Below are 20,951 nucleotides of genomic sequence, written 5' to 3' on the forward strand. Positions count from 1 at the left end.
GGCCTGAGGAGAGGAACTCTATCAGCTTGTATATCTCACATAGATCTGAGCGCTGAGAGATTGATTGCTTCACTCATCCTATATTTCACTCCTGACTCCAGAGTTTCCGCTCAAAACATTCAGCCCGAAGCGATCCTGGCACTTCCATCTGTCATCCATGCCAAGCAGTGCCGTACATCTAAAATTCCAACCGTAATTGGCTTGTATGCATAAAGGGCAAGATCACACACGCAGGTCAAAACATGAGAGCTTCATATTAACAACAGGTGGAAATGTGACTGGAAATGAAGAAGCATCCACGAATCACAGGGATCGGCTTTGGATATGTACGAAACCAGTTTATTTGATATAATATCAATCCACAGCTCTATGTACAAAATAAAAATGCAGTCTCTATAGCTCAATGGGAATGTTTTCAATTAGAATTCATTATCATCTAAAATATTTTCCAGTGGCTTTTCTTGATTGCATTCAGCAAATTTTGGAATTTTAAAACACGAACCAAAAGTTGCTTGTTTAACTGAGGAACTCACAGCTAAAACAGAACAAAATAAATGAAAAGGTCAATTAAAAAAGAAATGACACTGACTGTACACATTTTGTCTGCGTAAAGGCTCGGATCGTCTTCTATAACGTGAGTGTTGATTAATGTGTCAGTAATGCAGGGCCGAACCACAACAAACCATATAAACGTGAACAGAACAGTCCATCAGCTAAAAATCATATTGCATTTATCAACAAAATTCAAGTAAAACAGGACATAGTGACCCTAGAATGAGCTGTAAAAAAGGAAAGGAATCATAAAAAAATCCGTTCAGCATTATTTTGACCTGAGATCAATCAATATTCAATATTCAGCACAATTACTCAATGAATATTCAACTCGCATGTATTTTTCAGGTCAGAATAGTGCGCAGTATTGTACATTTCAGATAAATTGAAAAGAAATAAACGCAAATATATACAACTCCAAAAGGAAAAAAAAGGGTGTTTACGGCTTTTCTGTACAAACATGAGAATGTTAAACGAACAAAAATGCATCGTATTTTATCCGGCTGTTGTTTCGTCTTACATCTAAAGGACATAATAAATAAATCACAGCCCTTATTTTAGAAACAAACCATGAAAATGTTTGGCAGATGTTGGCGGCTGCCAACGGCGAATGTGCAATTCTAATTCTATTGATTGTACCACCACGTTCCCCGCGGTTTCTGATTGGCCACAGCGCACACGTAGAGTCATCTAATGTGTGTAAGTGTCTATGGTGGATAAGCGTCATATCTTACAGCTATTTCGACAGGAATGTCTAACATTCGGGAATATTAGTGAGGAGAAACCGTCGTCATGCATCGGCCGAGCTTTCACTGAGTCCGTCTCCTGATGCGTTTCAGCTCTGGGTTTCGTTTTCCGCGCTGCTGTCCCGTCGCACCCAGATGACCTCATCAGGCAGCGCCTGCTCATCCACACTGGCCACTGACATGGCGCACTGCTTCCCTACATGGGAGAGCTTGGCATGCTGGGATTTGTAGTCCTTCTTGCTCTCCGCTTCCTCGTCCTCGTCCTCCTCGGTGTCTCCCTCCAGCGAGAGGGCGGAGAGCGGTCCCTCCAGGTCCGGCTCGGTGGACGGGCTCAGAGCGGACTGAGAGAAGTCGTCGTCGTCGCTCAGGATGTCCGTTTCCTTCACGTCGTGTTCCTGCTCCTCGTAGCGCTGGAGGTCGAACTGTTCCTCCACCCAGCGGTCGGTGTCGCCCGCCGGGATGACGCTCTGCTGCTGAGCATGCTGGGAGTCCGGCGAGTCGCTGTCGGGCTCGGTGTCGAAAACGATGTCCGTGTCGATGGTGAAGCGGTTTCGCACCAGTTTCCTTCGGCCCAGAGTGCGAGTCGGAGCAGAAACTGAAAAGATACAAAACATTGAGCATTACTCGCATATCTGCAGAGATCTTACAGCTTTTATTGTCATTTTGTTCATTTGTTTGAGCTAAACTCTGCTTCCAAACCTTTGGGCAACTAGTTTACAGTGTTAACCACACGAACCCACTGAAAAATAAGTATTTTATGCTTACTGAGGCATTCATTTGATTAAAATACAATATAGTACAACAATTTAAAACAACTATTTTCTATGTGAATATATGTTAAAATTGCTGACTTTTCAGCATCATTAGTGTCACATGATCATAAGCAGTCTTCAGTGTAGTGTTCATTTCGGAAATCGATGATGACAAATGAAATCTATGACAAAAAATGTTCGTTGACAACCTTTTTTCCATGACAAAGACGAGACGATGACCAGGCGACACCAACGTCATTAAATGATAACTGTTGACGTTATCAGCATGCAATATCGTTAACAAAAATTACGAGACTAAAATATAGTTTTATGTTTTTGCCGAATAAAAGAGGAGACAAAACATTACGGACTGTTTTTAACGAGCTTTTCGTGCTTATGGTTGCCAGATTTCAAGAAATTAAATCCCCCAATCAAGGTTTTCTACCCGGTGTTTTACTGAAAACACAGACGAACAAGTAAGCAGCAGTTCAGAGATTTCCATTTGAGATTTTCTGCTTAAATGAAAGTGTCATTCAGTCGCTCTGTGTTCTGTCATGAGCCACTAAATCTGAGATCAAACCTTCTCAGTGATGAACTGTAATAAATCCAAACACGAATCTCTCGACTATTTATGCGATTGCTGAATGAATGCACTTACATTAATGTGCCACTTAACTGGTAGTACCACTTACAGTGGTAGTCGCTATCTGACAATACAAATTTGGAGTTTTTTGTTTTTACTAGTATATGATAAATAGCCTATATAATAATTCAGGAAACAAGATGAGGTAAAATAAACCATATGCATATGTGTTGACATTCTCTTGATGTGCAATAATTCTAATGATAATTTCTATTTATTATAATTTTGAGCAAAATAATCGTGATTTTCAATTCAACCATTATACAATTTTCATTGACTAAAACGAGACTAAAATTTTCAGACATTTAGTCGACTAAAACTTAGCTAAACAAAAACAGGACAAGGTTGACTAAATATGATACATAATAAAAAGTACATCTGACACAGGAGTAAGACTCAATTAAGAATAGTTGACAAAATGAACACTACAGTACTTCAGTGTCACATGATCCTTCAGAAATCATTCTAATATGCTGCATTTGCTGCTCAAGAAACATTTCTGATTATTATCAGTGCTGAAAACAGTGTCCTGAAGTCAGTGTTTAGCATCAGCTGTGTGTGTACCTGCTCTGTTCATGGCCGGTCGGGCTCCTTTAAGAGCGCACAGGCGTTTTCCTCCAAAGGGAACGTACTGCTGATTTAGAGGAAGACTTTCCGTCTTCAACAGCTGACGGCGCTGTTTATCTCTCAGGATGGAGTGGACCATCTTCAAGAAGTCTTTCTTACTCTCTGGAGAGCTGCAGACACCATTTAACACACACATTTGCACATTGATATCACATCAGTTTATTCACGTTGATTTTAGACATATAACACTTATAAATGGGTCAGATAAATATGGTTTGTATTTGTGTTTCACAGAACAACAACAGCGCATTTCAGTTAAAGGGATACTTCACCGATTAGCATTAAGCTTTGTATCGGTAGAAACCCGGTAGTATTTTCGAATGGCCGTGCTTCCCTCCCTCATGTCCCCCTCAGACGAGAGATTTCTGTATTGTGTGTCTGGAAAAAAACCTCAGATTACGCAAAACTCGTCATTTAGCGTCATCAGAGGCTTTTTTGTCCAGAGGCGAGAGACTCCAGCCAGTAGGAGGAGCTCGTCCCGCATGTCTTCAACCCGCCCGTAGGGGGATCTCACAATAAAACGGTGTCTTCTCAGTTTCGAGTCGACTAGTAGCCTAGTTGTATCATTTCTTCCGACACTGCCGTCTGTAACCGGTAGGCGTGGCTTGGGAGTGGCCTCGTAGGGCAGTGAAGCAAGTGCATTCTGGGAGTTGTTGTCTTTCATCCACATGAGCCAAAAATACATTTTCTGGCTTTTCTCAGTCTAGAAGACACCAACTTCTAAAATAATTTCACATTTCTACTACATAAATGACCCAATTTAAATATATCTTTCCAGCGGTGAAATATCCCTTTAACATGCACATATATGTACATAAAAGCTGTACAGGGTTCCTCCACCAGAGGGTGCCAGTTTTCCAATGAATGATGTTTGTTAAATGTATGCGTGTTGTTTTATTGCAGGAGACACTGACCTGCAGCAGAGCTGAAACACTCTCTCTGGTCTTCCCTCTGATTCAGACTTCACATGGATGATCTCACAAACGGCTGCGCTCTCTCCGTCTGTAACCACACACAATGTGATCAGGTCCCCAGGGTTTCGTTTGGGTCTGACATCTTCATGCATTGATTGTTTGTGTGTGTGTCACACTCACTGGTGAGCTTACCTGTATTGGACAGTGTGCGCACCTGAAGGGCATCAGTGGGGATCATGTGGCGGAAACGGAACGGATCTTTCTCCTCACCCGAGACCGATGCTCTATGAGAACCACCCTGAGAAAGAGAGACAGGCGCGTGTGAATAATGTGCTGTTATTATGAGGGTGTGAACGCTGTACAAAACCGCATGAAACAAGAGTGTGAATACAACACCCAGTTAACTGATGAATACGGGACAGAGAGAGGGAGAGAGAGGGGTGTTTGGGATTATCGTCCACATCACAACACTCACCATTTTCTTCTTCTGCTTGGAGTAATCTTTACAGATGAACACAACAGCGGTTTTAAACACTGGAGAAGAAAGATACAACATTACTCTTCAATTCACTTCAGAACTTCACATCTACCTATCTATCTATCTATCTATCTATCTATCTATCTATCTATCTATCTATCTATCTATCTATCTATCTATCTATCTATCTATCTATCTATCTATCTATCTATCTATTCATTCAACCATCCAATTAACTAACTAACTAACTAACTAACTGACCAACTAACTATCCATCCATGAGTTGAGGTTGTGTGGAGATTGAACGTACCGAATGTGGCCAGCTGTGGCTCTTTCTTGCACTTCCCTAGTGAGGAGGACGGGTTGATCCATGTGACGCTGGTGTGGAGGAGTAAATCTCCCATAGACAAGTCAGCAACCTGTAATCATAGCAGACGCCTCTGTTAGAGAGCTCGCACAACACACACACACACACACACACACACACACACACACACACACACACACACACACACACACACACACACACACACACACACAGCTCGCAATCTGCAATCCAGAAGGAATCACGTCTGTCCCTGGCTGCATCGTTCAGGGCTACAGCTATATTATGCAACTAAAGTTTCATTGTATTCACATAATAAGCTGATAAGATTTAAATATGCTGTCGATAAACACAGGAATGAAGAAGGAAATCTGATCCGAACGACTGTTTTAACATTTTATCGGCTGCAGAGCATGAAATGTGGTTGAAACCCCATGGACTGAGACTTAAGTTCTGCATTATCTTAAGTTATACTAAAATGCAACCAAAAATAAAGAGAGAACTGACACCATGTGAATGACACAATATCACTTTTATATCGATATCTAGTACATAAACAAGAAGTCAATACTGAGCAATTCACATTTAGACACAAAATGATTTGGCCTGTTATTCCATTTATTGTTTTCCCCAAAAGACCACAGTTCATATTGATGATAACTACTGAACTGAAATTGGACATGTTGAGTGATGCAAGAAGTGACGGTTGCTTGTCCAGTGAAATTAGTCGACTGGATTAGTCGAATTAGACGACTGACTGAAATTAGTCGACAGTCGGCTGATGTAAAGTTCACAAACCTCTTTCTTTTCTCCAGTCTGTTCAGAGATGAGGAGGTCAAAGACGGCTCCAAACTCCTCGTGGATCTTCTGCATCTCGTTGATGTGACTGGCCACCGTGTTCATGGCCTTCATTGCAACTGCACAACAGAGAGAAAACAAATTATATGTCAATCATATACATGCCAACTATATAGCTTTGAATGCAGAAAGTTGGTCAAAACATAACAGTTCAGATTAATGGTTTTAAAGCAGATCTTCAGCTGTAACATCAGACTAGACGAGGCACATTTGAAACAATTCAAAACCTGCATCATATATACAGTCAAACCAACATTTATTCAGACATCTTCCACATTTCTCACATTATCACAGTTTATTCGCTATAGTTTAGAAAATGGTAATAAAATATGACAAGAATCAGTTGATATTTCACAGGTTTTGTCCATCCTTCTGTTAGACTGTCTCATAGGTTGAATATCTGTCAGATGTTAAAGTTAACTACACAATTAGATAAAACCAATTTAGCTCAACCAATTACTAAGCAATGCTTCATTTAGTTCAGTCTGGGGTGTAAAAAGGGTGTTTAATTAGCAATTAAAGAACAACACTTAAGCAAAACATGGTCAGGTCAAAGTGTCTGAATAATATTTGGTCCCAAATTTGTATAAATTTTACTGGTGTATGAAGAATTTGTGGGTATAATGTGTCACAGTTTACTTGATTTTGCTCTCCTCACTTACATAAATGAACTATAGTGTCCTGCACCCACTAGTAATGATAAATGATGATCTGGTGTCTGAATAATTTTTGGTTTGACTGTATATATAAGATAAAGCAGCACAACTGTTTTCAACACTGATAATAATCAGAAATGTTTCTTGAGCAGCAAATCATCATATTATACTGATTTCTGAAGGATCATGTGACACTGAAGACTGGAGTAATGATGCTGAAAATTCAGCTTTGATCAGTTTACAATATATTCAGATAGAAAACACTTTCACAATTTCACAATATGACTATTTTTACAGAATTTTAGCACATTTTTTGCCTTTTTGAGCATATGAGATTCCTTTCAAAGAAATAAAAAGCTTTCTGATGCACACAGCTCACCGTTCAGATGGTAGTGCTCCTCGCTGTCGGGGTCGGTGAGCGAGTGCAGTTCTCTCAGCAGAAGAGGGTATTTCAGCACTCTCTGGATGGGTTTGATCAGGAACGACTCTAGCGTGGACGAATGCTGCTGTTTGGGGTTGCGCTCGTCCAGGAACGCCTTGAAGGCCGCGTCTGTCTTCGCTGGAGAGGACACAAACACAGGAAGTTGTGATTATGCTGTCACAGGATTGTGTGTTTTGATACTGATAGGAAGATTTGAAGACTGGTGCCATTTGTTATGTTCTTCACAAGTACAATATATAGTGCAAAATGTTTTCAAGCACATTCAGTTCTAATGTAACGAACTAGAAAACAACTGTTAAGTAAATGTCTGCAGAATGGATGTTAAATAATAAAAATAGACAGCGAGAAGATCCAGACCAACCTCACAGACACCCACACACACACACACACACACAGCGGCAGAATTATACAACTGACGCCCCAGAGCCGCTCACGCAGGGCTCTGTGAAAATCCCAGAATTCACAGGAAGCAAGGTCATTTTTGAGCTGAGATTTACGCACCTTTGACCAGCACTTTGGGCACTTTGGTGTGGCTGGCACAGAAAGCGCTGTAGATCTTGAAGCGGTCGGCGTAATACAGGAACGAGCCACCCAGAGAAAAGAGGATTTTCTGTAAGACCAGAGGGATTTTGAGAGAAATACATCAGGTATCATGGTTTGTGTTGGATAAATCTGGTTATGAATAGTTTTGAGTGATGCAATAACATGGTGCGTCCAAAAAACATGGTAATATCATCACACATGCGCATTGTACATGCCCCATAATACAGGTACCATAATAACAATGACATTAAAATGCGCAGACACTCTGAATGTTTAATGGAGCGTAAATGAAACCACAGTCACAAACCTTGAACTCTTCCACTCGCTCCAGTTTCTCCAGGTCCGGCACCAGTCGCGTTCCGTCTTCCAGAGTCTTCAAAAACTCCACCTGGAATTCCAGCATTTCCGGGAGGTTTCCGAACAGCACGTCCAACTATTAAATAAATAGGCAGGAAAAATGTATGTTGTCAATTATAACAGCTAAAAAAAAATAAAAAAATAATGTCATATGGACTAATTTTATGACATATATATATATATATATAACTATTTTGTTAACAGTATGAATTTGTTTTACATTTTTTTTAATTGTGTCATTTTTTTTATTTTATTTTTTTATCTTTTTTTTTATCTTTTTTATTTTTTTTTAAATTTTAAAAAATTGTATCTTTTTTTTTATTAAAAAAAAAATGTGTCTTTATATTTTTTAATTAATTTTTATTTTCGTTTTAATTTTATTTATTTTAGTACATCTAGTAAAACTTTTTTTTTTTTTTATAAAAAATGAAATTAAATAAAGTGAAATAAAAAATCTTTTTATTTTATTTTATGTGATTTCAGTTAAGGACTTTTTTTTTAGTTAATTATTATAACCCTGATATATATATATATATATATATAGACAGAGACAGAACAAATATATACATATTTAATATTAATTAAATATTAAATAAATAAAAAATGTGTAAAATAAGTGTTCACATAAGCAGTTTAATTGTTATTTTAATCTCATTTGATGTTCTTAAATAGTTTAAAGTGTGTATTCTGCTCTATAGATACATGTATCAGTCGAACTACATGTCTTTTGTGTCTGCAGTGATGTATAATGAGTTCTTCTCCCATATGTAGGGCATTAAAGGAGCAGAAACATGACACTGAGAACTTCCTCTCTTCTGTCTGATGTAAGTTTTCCTCATTTTGTGTCTCCCTCCCACTCCCTTCTCTACCTCTCCTTTCTAGTGTGTGTTTGTCTCCATCTCTATGTCCTCCTACACGCTCCTCTCCATCAGGACGCTTATGAAATATCACTCTGTGTTCTGGAGGTGTGTTCGAGCTCGCCAGCTGATAATAATATGAAAGCATCAGCGGTGCTTTGACTCACCTCGTCCTGAGTGAGGAAAGACTCCTTCTGCAGAGGGGTTAGATATCGCCCGATCAAACAGTTCAGATCCTGAAAGAGAGAACACACACACACAATCACATTAAAGAACAGCCTATCAACAAATATGGAATATTAACAATAGCTATATTCTGCCAAATATTTGACCAGTTTCATAATTAGTTAATACCCCTGAGAGAGATATTTAACATATTTCTATATAGGAACTTATTTTGGCAGGTGGTTTGAGGGTTTGAGTGCTAAAGGGAACATTTTAACAGTAAAGGCCCGTTCACACTAAGGACAATAAATATAACGATAAAGATTAAGTTCTAATAATCGTTCTAAATTTAAATGAATAGCCGAGTCGACACCACAACTATAACGATAACAGCACTGAGAAACGATATAGTTGGATTCACTTTCAGAATGATTGTTTCCAGCTAATGAATAATAAACAGCCAATCAAAATCCACCCTGCTTTAACGAGCTCGAGCATTTAAAGTGGCAGACGCGATTAGAATAAACAGAATGATATCACCTGCTAAATAAAAAAATATATGCAATAAATGCATGCACACACACACACACACACACACAAATATGTAAGGGATAATGTAGTGCGAGGCGGTTGTTATAGCGAATACAACCCCGACAGGCTGATCGGGACCCCGACGCGAAGCGGAGGGATCTTGAATCAGCCTGAAGGGGTTGTATTCGCTATAACAACCGCCTCGCTCTACATTATCCCGCTTATTACATGGCTACCTACCAAATAAATCAATAATTTGACACAAAATATTGATTTAAAAAGGAGTTTACTGATTTAAAAACGACTGTATTGCTTCCGCTAAAGAAAATAGTCCGTTCCGTCTCTAAGGTTAGAATCCTGCGTCCATAGCAACGCTCTGTTTTTCATGGCAACGGTGTGTTATACCTAGCAGTCTGTTATCAAGAAATACCAGACCGCATTCTACATTATAATTCAACCAAGTCATGTAATAAATATATATATTCACACACTCATTTCAGGTTTCAGTTCCGCTGGAGTGCTTTTTTCAGACTGTTGATTTAGTTCTCTGCTCAAACATGCAGACGAATCCGAAACACACTGCAAATATTCCCAGCGACGGACAGGATCTCATCTAATCTCAGCCATCCTCAGACAGACGGGAAATACTGTCATGTCTCTATCGCTAAGCTCGACACAGCAAGCAAACACGAGCTATAGAGTGAGAATCACTGTCTGTCTCTGCCGTAAAGAAAGATGGGTGTCTGAATGGCATACTACCATACTACTACTTTTACAGTACGCAGTGTGCAAATCGTCTTTGCGCATAGACAATTGCCAAAAAGTGTAATATAAAATGGATAGTTCAAGTCTTCAATGCTGAATCATACAGCAATCCTGCTGTCTTAAAAAAAACAAAACATAAACTAACTCATAGAATAAGCACCTTATTTTGCAATGCAAAATCTCAATGTAAGAGATTTTTTGATTCATTCGCCACTAAAGTATAATAACCAGAAGAATATCAAAGTTCACTTAAAGGCATAATGGACTGGTTTTGCACAGCTAAATTACTGAAAGCCTCAAACATTTAAGTTACAAATGGCGGCGCTGCGCCAAGTTCACACCAAGAATGATAACTATAAAGATAACTATATTAGCGTTCACACCAGCACACGATATCGTTCTGTTTATTCTAAGCGCGAGCTGAAGTTTTCAGCATCGGGGCCAACCTGACAATATCAAACATGTTTGATATGATTTTAAATCAGAATGATTGCAACTATTATTACGTCAGCACTTCCACAATAGCAAATGAGAGACAAGTCTACAAGGAGACGCAAGTGACTGAACCTTTGAAATGGCGACAGCGAAACAACAACAAGCAGCTGTACGGCTCCAGCGGACAACGGGGATGGAGGAACGACTGGTGGACATGTGGCAACAACACGACTGCCTTTATAATGTGCCCTCCTCATATAATGTCTGACGCGACACAGTCTCCATTTAGCTCACATCCGCTTCCCCGTGAGATCACGTGAGGTGCTAAATCTGGCATGATCATCTTAAAGGTGCTCTAAGCGATGTTGGGTGATGTCACTTCTTGTTGACGTTCAAAGTATTGTCAAACAAAACGGAGGCTAGCTAGACCCTCCCTCCTCCTCATCCGCGCACTAACCCCCCAAACCCCACCCCCAAATCCTTCTTGTCGGTTATTGGCTGGAACGGTTTGTTATGTTTCGTGGTGCAGGTTGGCCCAGTTTGTTTTTGTTGCCGTTTGTGGAGCCTGGGGTGTTATTAATAAACAGATTAATAAACTCCTGTAGTCTGAGCCTGAGGTCACAATGACATTACTGTAGCACTTTAAATCACTATGCTATTTTTAAATAATAGTTTACAGTATGTACTACGCAGTCTAGTAGTATTCATTCCACAAGCAGCCAGAGAGTGAGTGGGAGCAGAAAAAGGCAAGCCAAGGGTACAGTTTTCCCCCTACAGGCCTGTCTCGATGAAGGGCACAAACTTCTGTAAGTCAAACATATAGACGAGTATATAATGCACGCACGCACGCACGCACGCACACACACACACACACACACACACACACACACACACACACACACACACACAGGTACTGACTTTGACGTAGGTGCGCTCAGTCTCCACCAGTTCGCAGATGACTTTGCGGAGTTTGTCGGCATCGGACAGCTGGCGCGGGGTGGCGTTGCTCGGAGGGAGCGAGGAAGACTCCGGGCCGGACGAGGGAGAGACGGCTTCGGATGAGGGATTCATTTCGTGAAGACTGCGACAGAAAGCTGCGACCTGCTCCGTACTCTACAGAGAGAGAGAGACAGACATGAAGAGTGAGACATCTCACAGAGTCCTGCACTGTTATTAGGACACACGCGCACGCACACACACGCACGCATGCACACACACACACACACACACACACACACCTACACACACACTCGCAGCACCTGCAGCTGGATCCTTCCGCTCAGATGCCTGTCAGAACGCTACAAAAATCATTAGCGCTCATTTGCTCTATTTTCAGCCTCTAAAACTCTCTTATCTCCTCCATCACTTCATCTTTTTGGCTCTCCCTCTCTCTCTTTCTCACACTCTCTCTCTCTCTCTCTCTCCCTCCCTCCCTCTCTGCTCTTCTGAAATGTCTTCATTTCATCTGAACGGCAATCAAAACACAAGCACCTGTCCATGGATGCGGTTGCTATGGGAACGGCTGTGATGGCACATGGACTGTCATTCTCACAGTAACACTGACGGACTGAGAGAAAGTACCATTCATCTACTAGGGCTAGTGTCAAGATATTTTTCTGCATTCTTTATACTACAGTAGATACAGTATATATGCATGGATAATAGGCAGGACAACTTTACTTTGTTCGCACATGAGAAAGCTGGATATTGTCCCAAACATATGCCTGTTTTCAGAATGTGTCATTTTATAATATTAGTCTTTTGTTTTCAACTCGAGCACTTCATAATGTGAAGCTGTTTTTGCACTGATGCCAGACTCGTTCATTTTTTATGAATAATCTGATCTTATCTTTTTGATGTTGAAAAAGTATAAAAATTATATAACAATAGGAATTACCGCATTATTACTTCATATTATTTTAATAATTTCTAGAAAAAAGAACCTTTGTGTGCATTTTTTAGTTAACATACAGGGGAACATATAGATGAACTACATGAATCAGATATTTACGGTCAGCAATCGGATACTTGTGATTAAATACAAATTTCAATTCCTCGAATCGATTCCTTTTTGTGCAGTTTAATATGATTTGGACACACATCTGTGCACAGAATGCCGCCCTTTCATACTGAACTGAGTTCTCTTCCGAATCTTTTTGCTCTTGAACAGAAAAATATACACAAAAATATGTCACAATATCCTCATAAACACAGTCATTTTTGTCTTAAAGCGGGGCTCAGTAGTTTCGGGATTTCTTCGCTGTATTCTCGCTTTTTGCTCGCAGGTTTCTCTCTAGAGCTCCCCCCACAGCTTCGGAATAGATATTTGACAACACTGTTGTAAAAACTCGTTGGTGATTCTCAGACACCAGAGGCTAGCAGATCAACGACATCAAAGCAGATGGTATATTCTTTAAAACGTCGTCTTTATTCGGGTTCGAACAGCGTGAGGGAGCGCAATAATGACGGCATTTTAGCAGATTTCTTTTGGCCGTAAAGCAATTGTTTACATCGCGAGACCTGATATCACGCGAGACTTCCTGACGCGGCGGCCAGCGGCCCGCCGCCCCAAAGTTGCAAGTGCGTATTTTCCGCTCACGGGCACCAGGGGGGTGCGAAACGACCACCATTCAACCCGAAATAAGTAATATAACCATTCCAATGACTCTGAAGCTGTTCAGTTAAGGTAAAAAAGTTACTTAGTTCACCTTTAAGTGAACGTAAACAGTTTACAAAGAAAACGCATGTGTAACAGTATATTGGATATGTGCAGCTCTTAAAGTGACAGCAGCCTAATATTCCTGCCGATGTCTCTAAAATAATGCTAATCAAACAACAAAAGACAAAGAGAAAATTCGCTCGCTGTTTTTGAGTTTTGTAACTATATTTGTAATGCATATTTTATTTATAAAGTGCTGTTATTTTACATTTGATTGCAGTTTCTGTACCCACACTGTTTATTTTAATTGTGTCTTTGTTCAGTTGTATTTATTTGTGCAATTGCTAATTTGTTTATTTGTTCATTTTTTAGTTACTGAGTGTTTACTAGTCTTTAATAATGCTTGAAATGTATATTAGTTTGGCTAGTTGGTTTTGCTACGGTTATTTTTAAACCATAGACAAAAGTTCCTTCCTTCAGCCTGTTGATTTTTGTTCATGGTATTCAGCAAAAAATTAAACGTTTTGCAATAAAACTTAGAATAAATGTGAATGATATGCTTTTTTATCTTATTGGAATCGAAATTAGGAATCGATTAGCAGAATCGGAATCATTAAAATTCAAACGATACCCAAACTAAAATGTTTATATCTTTAAAAGATTTAATGGCACAAACTTAGCAGACTTTATCGAATCGTCCCTGAAAGTGCTCGTTGGTGCATGCAACAAAGTTGAGTAGAGTTTCAATACATGCAAATGAGCAGCAACACAATGAACAGACAGCCAATGGAAATTCATACAATAAAGTCAATCCGACTTAAAGGGGTCGTCGGATGCAAAATTCACTTTTATGTGGTGTTTGCATATAAATGTGTCTTTGCAGTGTGTGGACACAACCACCATACAATAAAAAAAAAAAAAAAGTACCCTCAAAAAGTCTATTGAGTCACTCTCAATAATCAAGCCGTTTGGATTTTCTGAGCACTATGATGTCATAATGCTCATGCTCCGCCCACGACCACTGACGGACTGTCCCGTATTAGCATATTTCTGTCCTCAGCCATTCAACACCCCCCATGGAAGAGAGGGGTGGGGAGAGCAGTTGCTCATTATCATTTAAAGAGACATGCACCCGAAACAGGTCACTGTGAACAAAGCAGTTTTTGAGAAGGTAAAAGGGTGTTGTTTTACACAAACTTTACATGAACACCCCAAAGAATCATACCAACTTGTGGAAAATGCTTATTCGATGAAAGCAATTAAAGGTTCTGGAAGTGATTTCCGTCATTGTGCTAACTTTCACACAACTACTCAATTAGATCACATATCTTCAACTACATGCTCTCTTACCCTGAAACCGGATTTCAGCAAACCTAAATGCTTGTAAATAAAGCATTTCTGATCGGCCATGGTCTGTTTATGCTGTTCACAAAGCTTACATCAGGAGCGATTTCTCAGGGCACCAATTTAAGTGACAACTGTCAGGTAGTGTGAGCATTTTTTCTGCGTTATTAAAAAAGAAATGCTTCAAAATAATTCCTCAGGGGTGTCAGGGAATACTGGATTCCCGTTGTCTCTGTTTGTGTGTAAACAAATAAATCAGTTCCTAAATCAGAGACGCAGAATTTCATCTCCGAGGGGCGTCGGGCTTCACCTGTCACTTTAGTCATTAGCTAAAACATCATCAGCTGCCACAACCATGGCGTACAAGCGCCGGGAGAGCTGTCAAGATGTTTGTGATCCCGTTATAACGGAGACAAATTCACACGCTTTCAGATACAGCAGCTGTCAACTTTCCACCACATTTCTCCATCGTTCTCTGAAACGGCACAGCTAGAGAGTCGAGACAAGTACATTAGGAAACCACGAAAGTAGCCCTTTCCTACATCGCACATCCACCAACACAAAGTCACATCGGAGGCTTTTTTAAAAGAGAGACATAAAAGATTATTTGAAGAGGGAGATCAAGGCTAGTGGTCATGCACACACAGACAACCGCTATGTCTACTAAAACATTTTTTCTTTATCTGAGGAGAGACATAAACAATCGTCTGAAGAAGCAACGTATGAAGACACCGACGGGTTTCCCAGAATGCACTCATGAAAATGTTGTAAAAAGAGGAAATTTTAGGTCATAATTAGCCATCACTGTGCAAAGAGTAGGCACCAACAGTGACTTTCAACTACTTTTATTTACTTAGCAGACTACAGGTGATTGTTTTGGCTGACAGTTTTTTTTTTTTCTTCAAACGTGTGAAAGCTGCTTTCCGTGTTCATTAGCGGAGAGAGTCTTAACGGTCCTCGAATGCCCACGCAAGGACACACAAAGGATGAATTGCAGTGTTTTTCCCAATGTCCTTGAGTCACAGAACAGCATGACAGAAAATATGACACCCCACACACAATAAAGCACATTAACTGCTGGGAAAATGCCATTGTCACTGCTGTGAAATGAAAACACTTGTAAGTTGTGTTCTCTATAAGGCGTAACACTCACACTTTGAACAAAACCCTAACCCTAAAAGTGCTTTTTGCAGGCAAAAAAGTTTATTGTCTACTGTCAGAAGTCACTTTAAAACTAGGGATGCACGATAAATCGGCTAACCATATCGCTATCGGCCAATATATGTCCATTTCTGATGTTATCGGCCCGATAAGAAAATTTGGCCGATATATTAAAGCCGATAAATAATGGATTATTTCCTTCAGCCGAGACACTTCAGATGCACACTGTTCGCCATTATGGTTTTGAATGGCTTGAAATATGATGGGAAAATACAGTTAAGTGCAACATGCACAGCACAAGCCTTTCATATAGGCTACATAAAATTTTAATGAGAACATTTTAATTGTGCGCTTGGGACATGGCTTTTAATGGTGAGACTTTTGTTGTTTTTTTGTAATCAGGCTCTCAAAAATTATAAAAAAATTTGAATTTAGATTTATCGGCCAATATGTCGGTTATCGGGTTTGGCCAAAATGTTTATATAGGTGCATCCTCATTTAAAACCATGTGGGGTTCAAGTGTTAAACTGGAATTATTGATCTTATTATGAGTACAAAAGGTTGCATACTGTGAATAAACAAACAAGCACACCTACACAACGGGAAATGCACACTTCCAGAGAACTTCCCTCCATTAAGTCCCAGCAAGATCACCACACCCTGCTTAAAATAACAACTTAAACCAGCCTAAGGTGGTTTGATGTCTTAATACAGGTTTCCTAGGCTTCTTTAATGTTAAAAAGTGCACAAAATCCCTTTACGGGAAACCAGTTTGAGATCTTAAGACCACTTTAAGATGGTTTAAACTCTTTTTCCCAACAAATCAAAGACTAGCAAGGTACAATCATAGTATTAGATGGTACTTTGATATATGACATTGATGACATTATGCATATATATATATTTACTACTCTAAGGTATTTCAAAGGACACCATGTTATCACCATCATCCATATGAACATTATGTAAAATGATGGCACTTTTTACTAGTGAACGCAAACATCTGACATTCTGACAGCAACAATTCACGAAACACTAACAAAAAATCTGTTCATCTGTTCAAAAGCATCATTAACATCCAGCTCAGGATAAAAAAAGAAAAGAAATATAAAAAAAAAGAAATCGATAAAATAGCGTGATTTAAGAAAAACCACAGACATAAAACGTCTCTCACCAGGTGCAGCATGTCATAGATGGAGTCCGAAGAGCGTTTGCTGTGTCTGTTGCGTTTGAGCACAGACATGACTGACTCAGGATCAGCAGAAACGGCTTCGGAGAGAAACACGCCGGCCCACTGTCACTGATGCTGGATCAGTTTCAGGAAACGCCTCAGAAATCACAGATTCACTGCTGCAACACCGACAACATCCCTCCGCTTATGACAAATAGAACAGAGAGAGAGAGAGATGGAACGTAGCTCTTTCCCTCCCTCTCTCTCTCTCTCTCTCTCTCTCTCTCTCTCTCTCTCTCTCCCTCTCTCTCTCTCTGTCGTTCGCCCACCTCCGTATTCACCCGCCCGTTCTGATGCGACACCACCTCATTTATCTTCTTTCGCTCTCTTTCTTCCTGGCAGGCTGAGCAAACACTGAGCTACATGAGTTAAGATACTCAACACACAAGTAAAAATAATCAAGGGTGAATGGAGAGAGGAAGAGGAAAAGGAAGAGGAAGTGGTGTTCATGATGGGCTGGGCAAGTTCAACTGGACAACAATACCATCACAGTAAGATAAATAGACAGCTGTAGTTAGGGATATGCAAAACTACTAATCTTAAAGGTAGTATTAGGTGGGTCGCCTGAAAGACTAGCTAATTAATCATCATAAAGTTCAAGTAAATTATATTTCTTACCTGAGCAGCCAATAAACAAATGACCTTTTACTTGAACTACCTACATATACCTATCATTTGAGATCAGAACGTTAGTGTACTTCTTTTGCGATTTCCCTACAGTGGGTAAAATTTAATGCAACAAATTTCCCTAGGTTTTTAATGACCACTAAGGTAGAGATCACCTCTTTTAGCTTAAAGGGTTTGTTCACCCAAAAATGAAAATTCTGTCATTAATTACTCGCCCTCATGTCGTTCAAAACCCGTAAGACTTTTGTTCATCTTCGGAACACAAATGAAGATCTTTCTAATGAAATCTGAGAGATTTCTGACCCTCTATAGACAGCTACGCATCTACAATTTTGACGCTTTAAAAAGTTCTGGCCTTAATGGATATTTGCTGGTCTCTCAGCCTGGAAAGGCTTTTTGCTGTTGAAAAAGTGCCCAGATCCCTCTAAAACCATCAAAAACATAGCTGGAAACCAGTCTTCTATTGTGTTAAGACCATTTTAGGTTGGCTACTAAATGTGCAAAAAGCACAAAATTGCTCAATCACAATCACAATCAAGCTGGATTCAGGTTCACCTGACCTCTATCAGATGCTTTACTTATGTGTTGTGGAGTACAAAACCAGCTTGACGGAGGGGTCTTGAGGTGCTTTGTTATAAAGTTAATTGTTAAAACTATTTTTAACTCGACACGCCATCTTAAAACGTGATGCTTATGATAGAGAACTGTGAGTCATGACACAAAAGGCCAAAAATGTCTGTCTGCATGTCGATGTCTTTGTCTATGTAAAAGCAGTGCTTAAAAGGGGATGAAGGATTTTAATGTGCAGACTGTCTAACAGCTGTCAGCATGCTAATAAAAGCACCCCCGCTAAAAATACAAAACTAAAGATGGCGAACTAGTCGACTAGTAGTGAAGTAAGAGAGACGCTTTACTCGCAAATCATTTCTATCACAGTAGCTGTGCATTCAGCATTCAGATGAACAACTCAACTGAACAGCAGTCTCATGATTTATAATATAGGACTGGAGTGAGTGTCTGTTTCATAAAGATTGATCATCTGAACAGCCGTGTGGGGAGAGAGAGAGAGCCAGTGGGGGAAAGTAAACAGAATGAATGCACCAGGACTTAAAAGAGCACAGAGAGAAATGCGGTGTCAGATCATGTGATCCAGGCTTCACTGCGGTTCATAAACACATGCTGTGACGGTAGAGCGCAGAAGCACGATCGTTAAACATGACAAAGTGACGCGCCGCAGAACAGTGATACGGCAGAATCGCTTCAGCCCTACAGGCTCAAACTGCCTTCAAGTCACGTCAGCAGGATTGCACTTTAATGCACAGAAAATTCCTTTCTTTGTCAATATGTAAAGATAAGAAATTTCGTCGACCTCAATCTTTTGAACAGCGATGCACACGAAACGAGAATCATCCTTTACAGCAAAAACTAACAGCCACCTGAAAGGGAATGAGAAATGTCCGGCGCTGAACACCGAACTTGCCAAATCCTCTACTGAACGCTTTTAGCATCAAACACGTCTCTTGATATAACAAATCACACACGCCGCACGCCGAATGGCCTGTTAATGTGGAGATCAGCAAGCAGAGAGAACGTCAAATCAGACTGTAAATGTTCCTCTCGCTGCAACAAATGATCAGTGAGTCCAAAGCCCTCTCTAGTCCATCTACTGAAGCACTACTAATGTACCGTTATTCCCAGCTGAACTAGTGAAGGGAAGACTGGATCCTGTAGTGGAGAGACTGTTAACTGCTTATACAGATGTAGCTGGACAATAACAATGAAGTCAGGGCCTTGGCACAGGGGTTAATGGCTGACTCATTGACCTGTGGCGCTCATCTAGAAAAGTTCAAGTCTCTCCCTAGCAATTTCCAGTAATCACTTGTCTGTCTAATAAAAGAAAAAGAACCCTAAAGTAGTGCTGGGCGACGAACAATATCATATCGAGATTGTGATAAAATGTACGTTAATAACGCTGATAAGCTCTGGACGTTTTCACTCGATACGGATTATCTAACAGCCGAAATAAACATGACAATGCGTGTCACTGTGTGAATGAATGCGCGATTTCTACAACTGAAAGATCTTCACGACAAGTTTGGTTTAACTTCAAGAAATTATGACCGAAATATTTCACTACTGTACACTAAAATGTACTTCTCAAAGTAATAATAATATTATTATTTCTAAGGAATATCTTATGACCAAGATATATTTTCATCCATGTTTTAAATGTATACAGTTCTGTTGTGCAGCATCTTATTTGACAAATTGTTTTTTAAGTTTATATACATTTGTATTAAATCTAAAAACACAGAATTTTTTTTTTTATTTTTTTTTTTTATGGAAAACACAGAAATTAAGGGGAAAATAAAATGGATTTCATGGGCCCTAAATTAAAAGGTAGCTACTCTGTGGAGTGTTATTGTGAACAAACAAGTTTACATGTTTACATTCATCCTCAAGGTCTGAGAAATATGTGGAAAGAATTTCCTTCTCCATTAATGGTAAATGAATATTGTGATAAATATCGCTATCGTATGATATGGACAAAAATATCACTATTTTTGTCCATATCGCCCCGCCCTACCCTAATGGCCATGTCACACCAAGCCATCATATAACTAGCGGCGACAAAAGCTGTCGCCTCTCGACGGCTGCGTCTCGGCCAAAAAGCTGCGCTTGAACAAACCAACTGCACTAAAGCCGAGTGTCAGCTAGCAACTAGCCTACGTGTGACTGTCTATATCAGCAGGTATCTATAGTCTATATTCGTCATTCAAAAAGGGAAAACGAAACTACAGGAAAAGGACTGCAGGACGCATGCTTACATTTTTGAATATCAATCATGCTGATCTTCATTCCAGATGGCTCATTATGAAAATATTCAAGCATTGGAATGCTCAGGTAAGATGACGTAAAAATTTGCTTCGCTAAGCTGAACAGCCAATCAGATTTCTCTCACCGCCCGGCACCGATGCCGATTCAACATGCTCAATCAAGGTCCAACTAGTGCTGACGGTGCGATAACTGAGCCGCCCGACATTGGCTTGATGTGTCAGGGCCTTAAGAATGAGTTTTCACAGCATCAGGTGATTTTAGAGTTTTTAAAATACAAAATATAGTGACCCCAAAAAGTTGTTTAGACACTTGCAATTGCTACATATGCAAATGTAACGAATGCATTAAAATGCATGAATGACACAGCATAATAAAGTATCAAGATAATTGGCAGTTATTCTCAGCACAAACATTTACCCTTTTCTGAGTCATTTTTACAATGACA

General features: G+C 39.8%; 1 protein-coding gene across 1 annotated transcript in view; it reads right to left on the reverse strand.

Annotated features, from left to right (window-relative positions):
- Window positions 1-317: 317 nt before the first annotated feature.
- The window catches only part of tiam1b (TIAM Rac1 associated GEF 1b), an 86,748-nt gene continuing 66,114 nt past the window's right edge, over window positions 318-20,951 (reverse strand). Inside the window, 12 exon segments of the mRNA XM_084418648.1 lie at window positions 318-1,893; window positions 3,258-3,430; window positions 4,235-4,322; window positions 4,427-4,532; window positions 4,710-4,768; window positions 5,023-5,131; window positions 5,836-5,954; window positions 6,931-7,110; window positions 7,495-7,603; window positions 7,844-7,969; window positions 8,918-8,986; window positions 11,565-11,759. Of these exon segments, the coding sequence (XP_084274774.1) occupies window positions 1,388-1,893; window positions 3,258-3,430; window positions 4,235-4,322; window positions 4,427-4,532; window positions 4,710-4,768; window positions 5,023-5,131; window positions 5,836-5,954; window positions 6,931-7,110; window positions 7,495-7,603; window positions 7,844-7,969; window positions 8,918-8,986; window positions 11,565-11,759 (1,839 nt within the window). The 3' untranslated portion in view covers window positions 318-1,387.

The sequence above is a fragment of the Rutilus rutilus genome (genome assembly GCF_951802725.1).
Source record: "Rutilus rutilus genome assembly, chromosome: 9".
NCBI lineage: Eukaryota > Metazoa > Chordata > Actinopteri > Cypriniformes > Leuciscidae > Rutilus > Rutilus rutilus.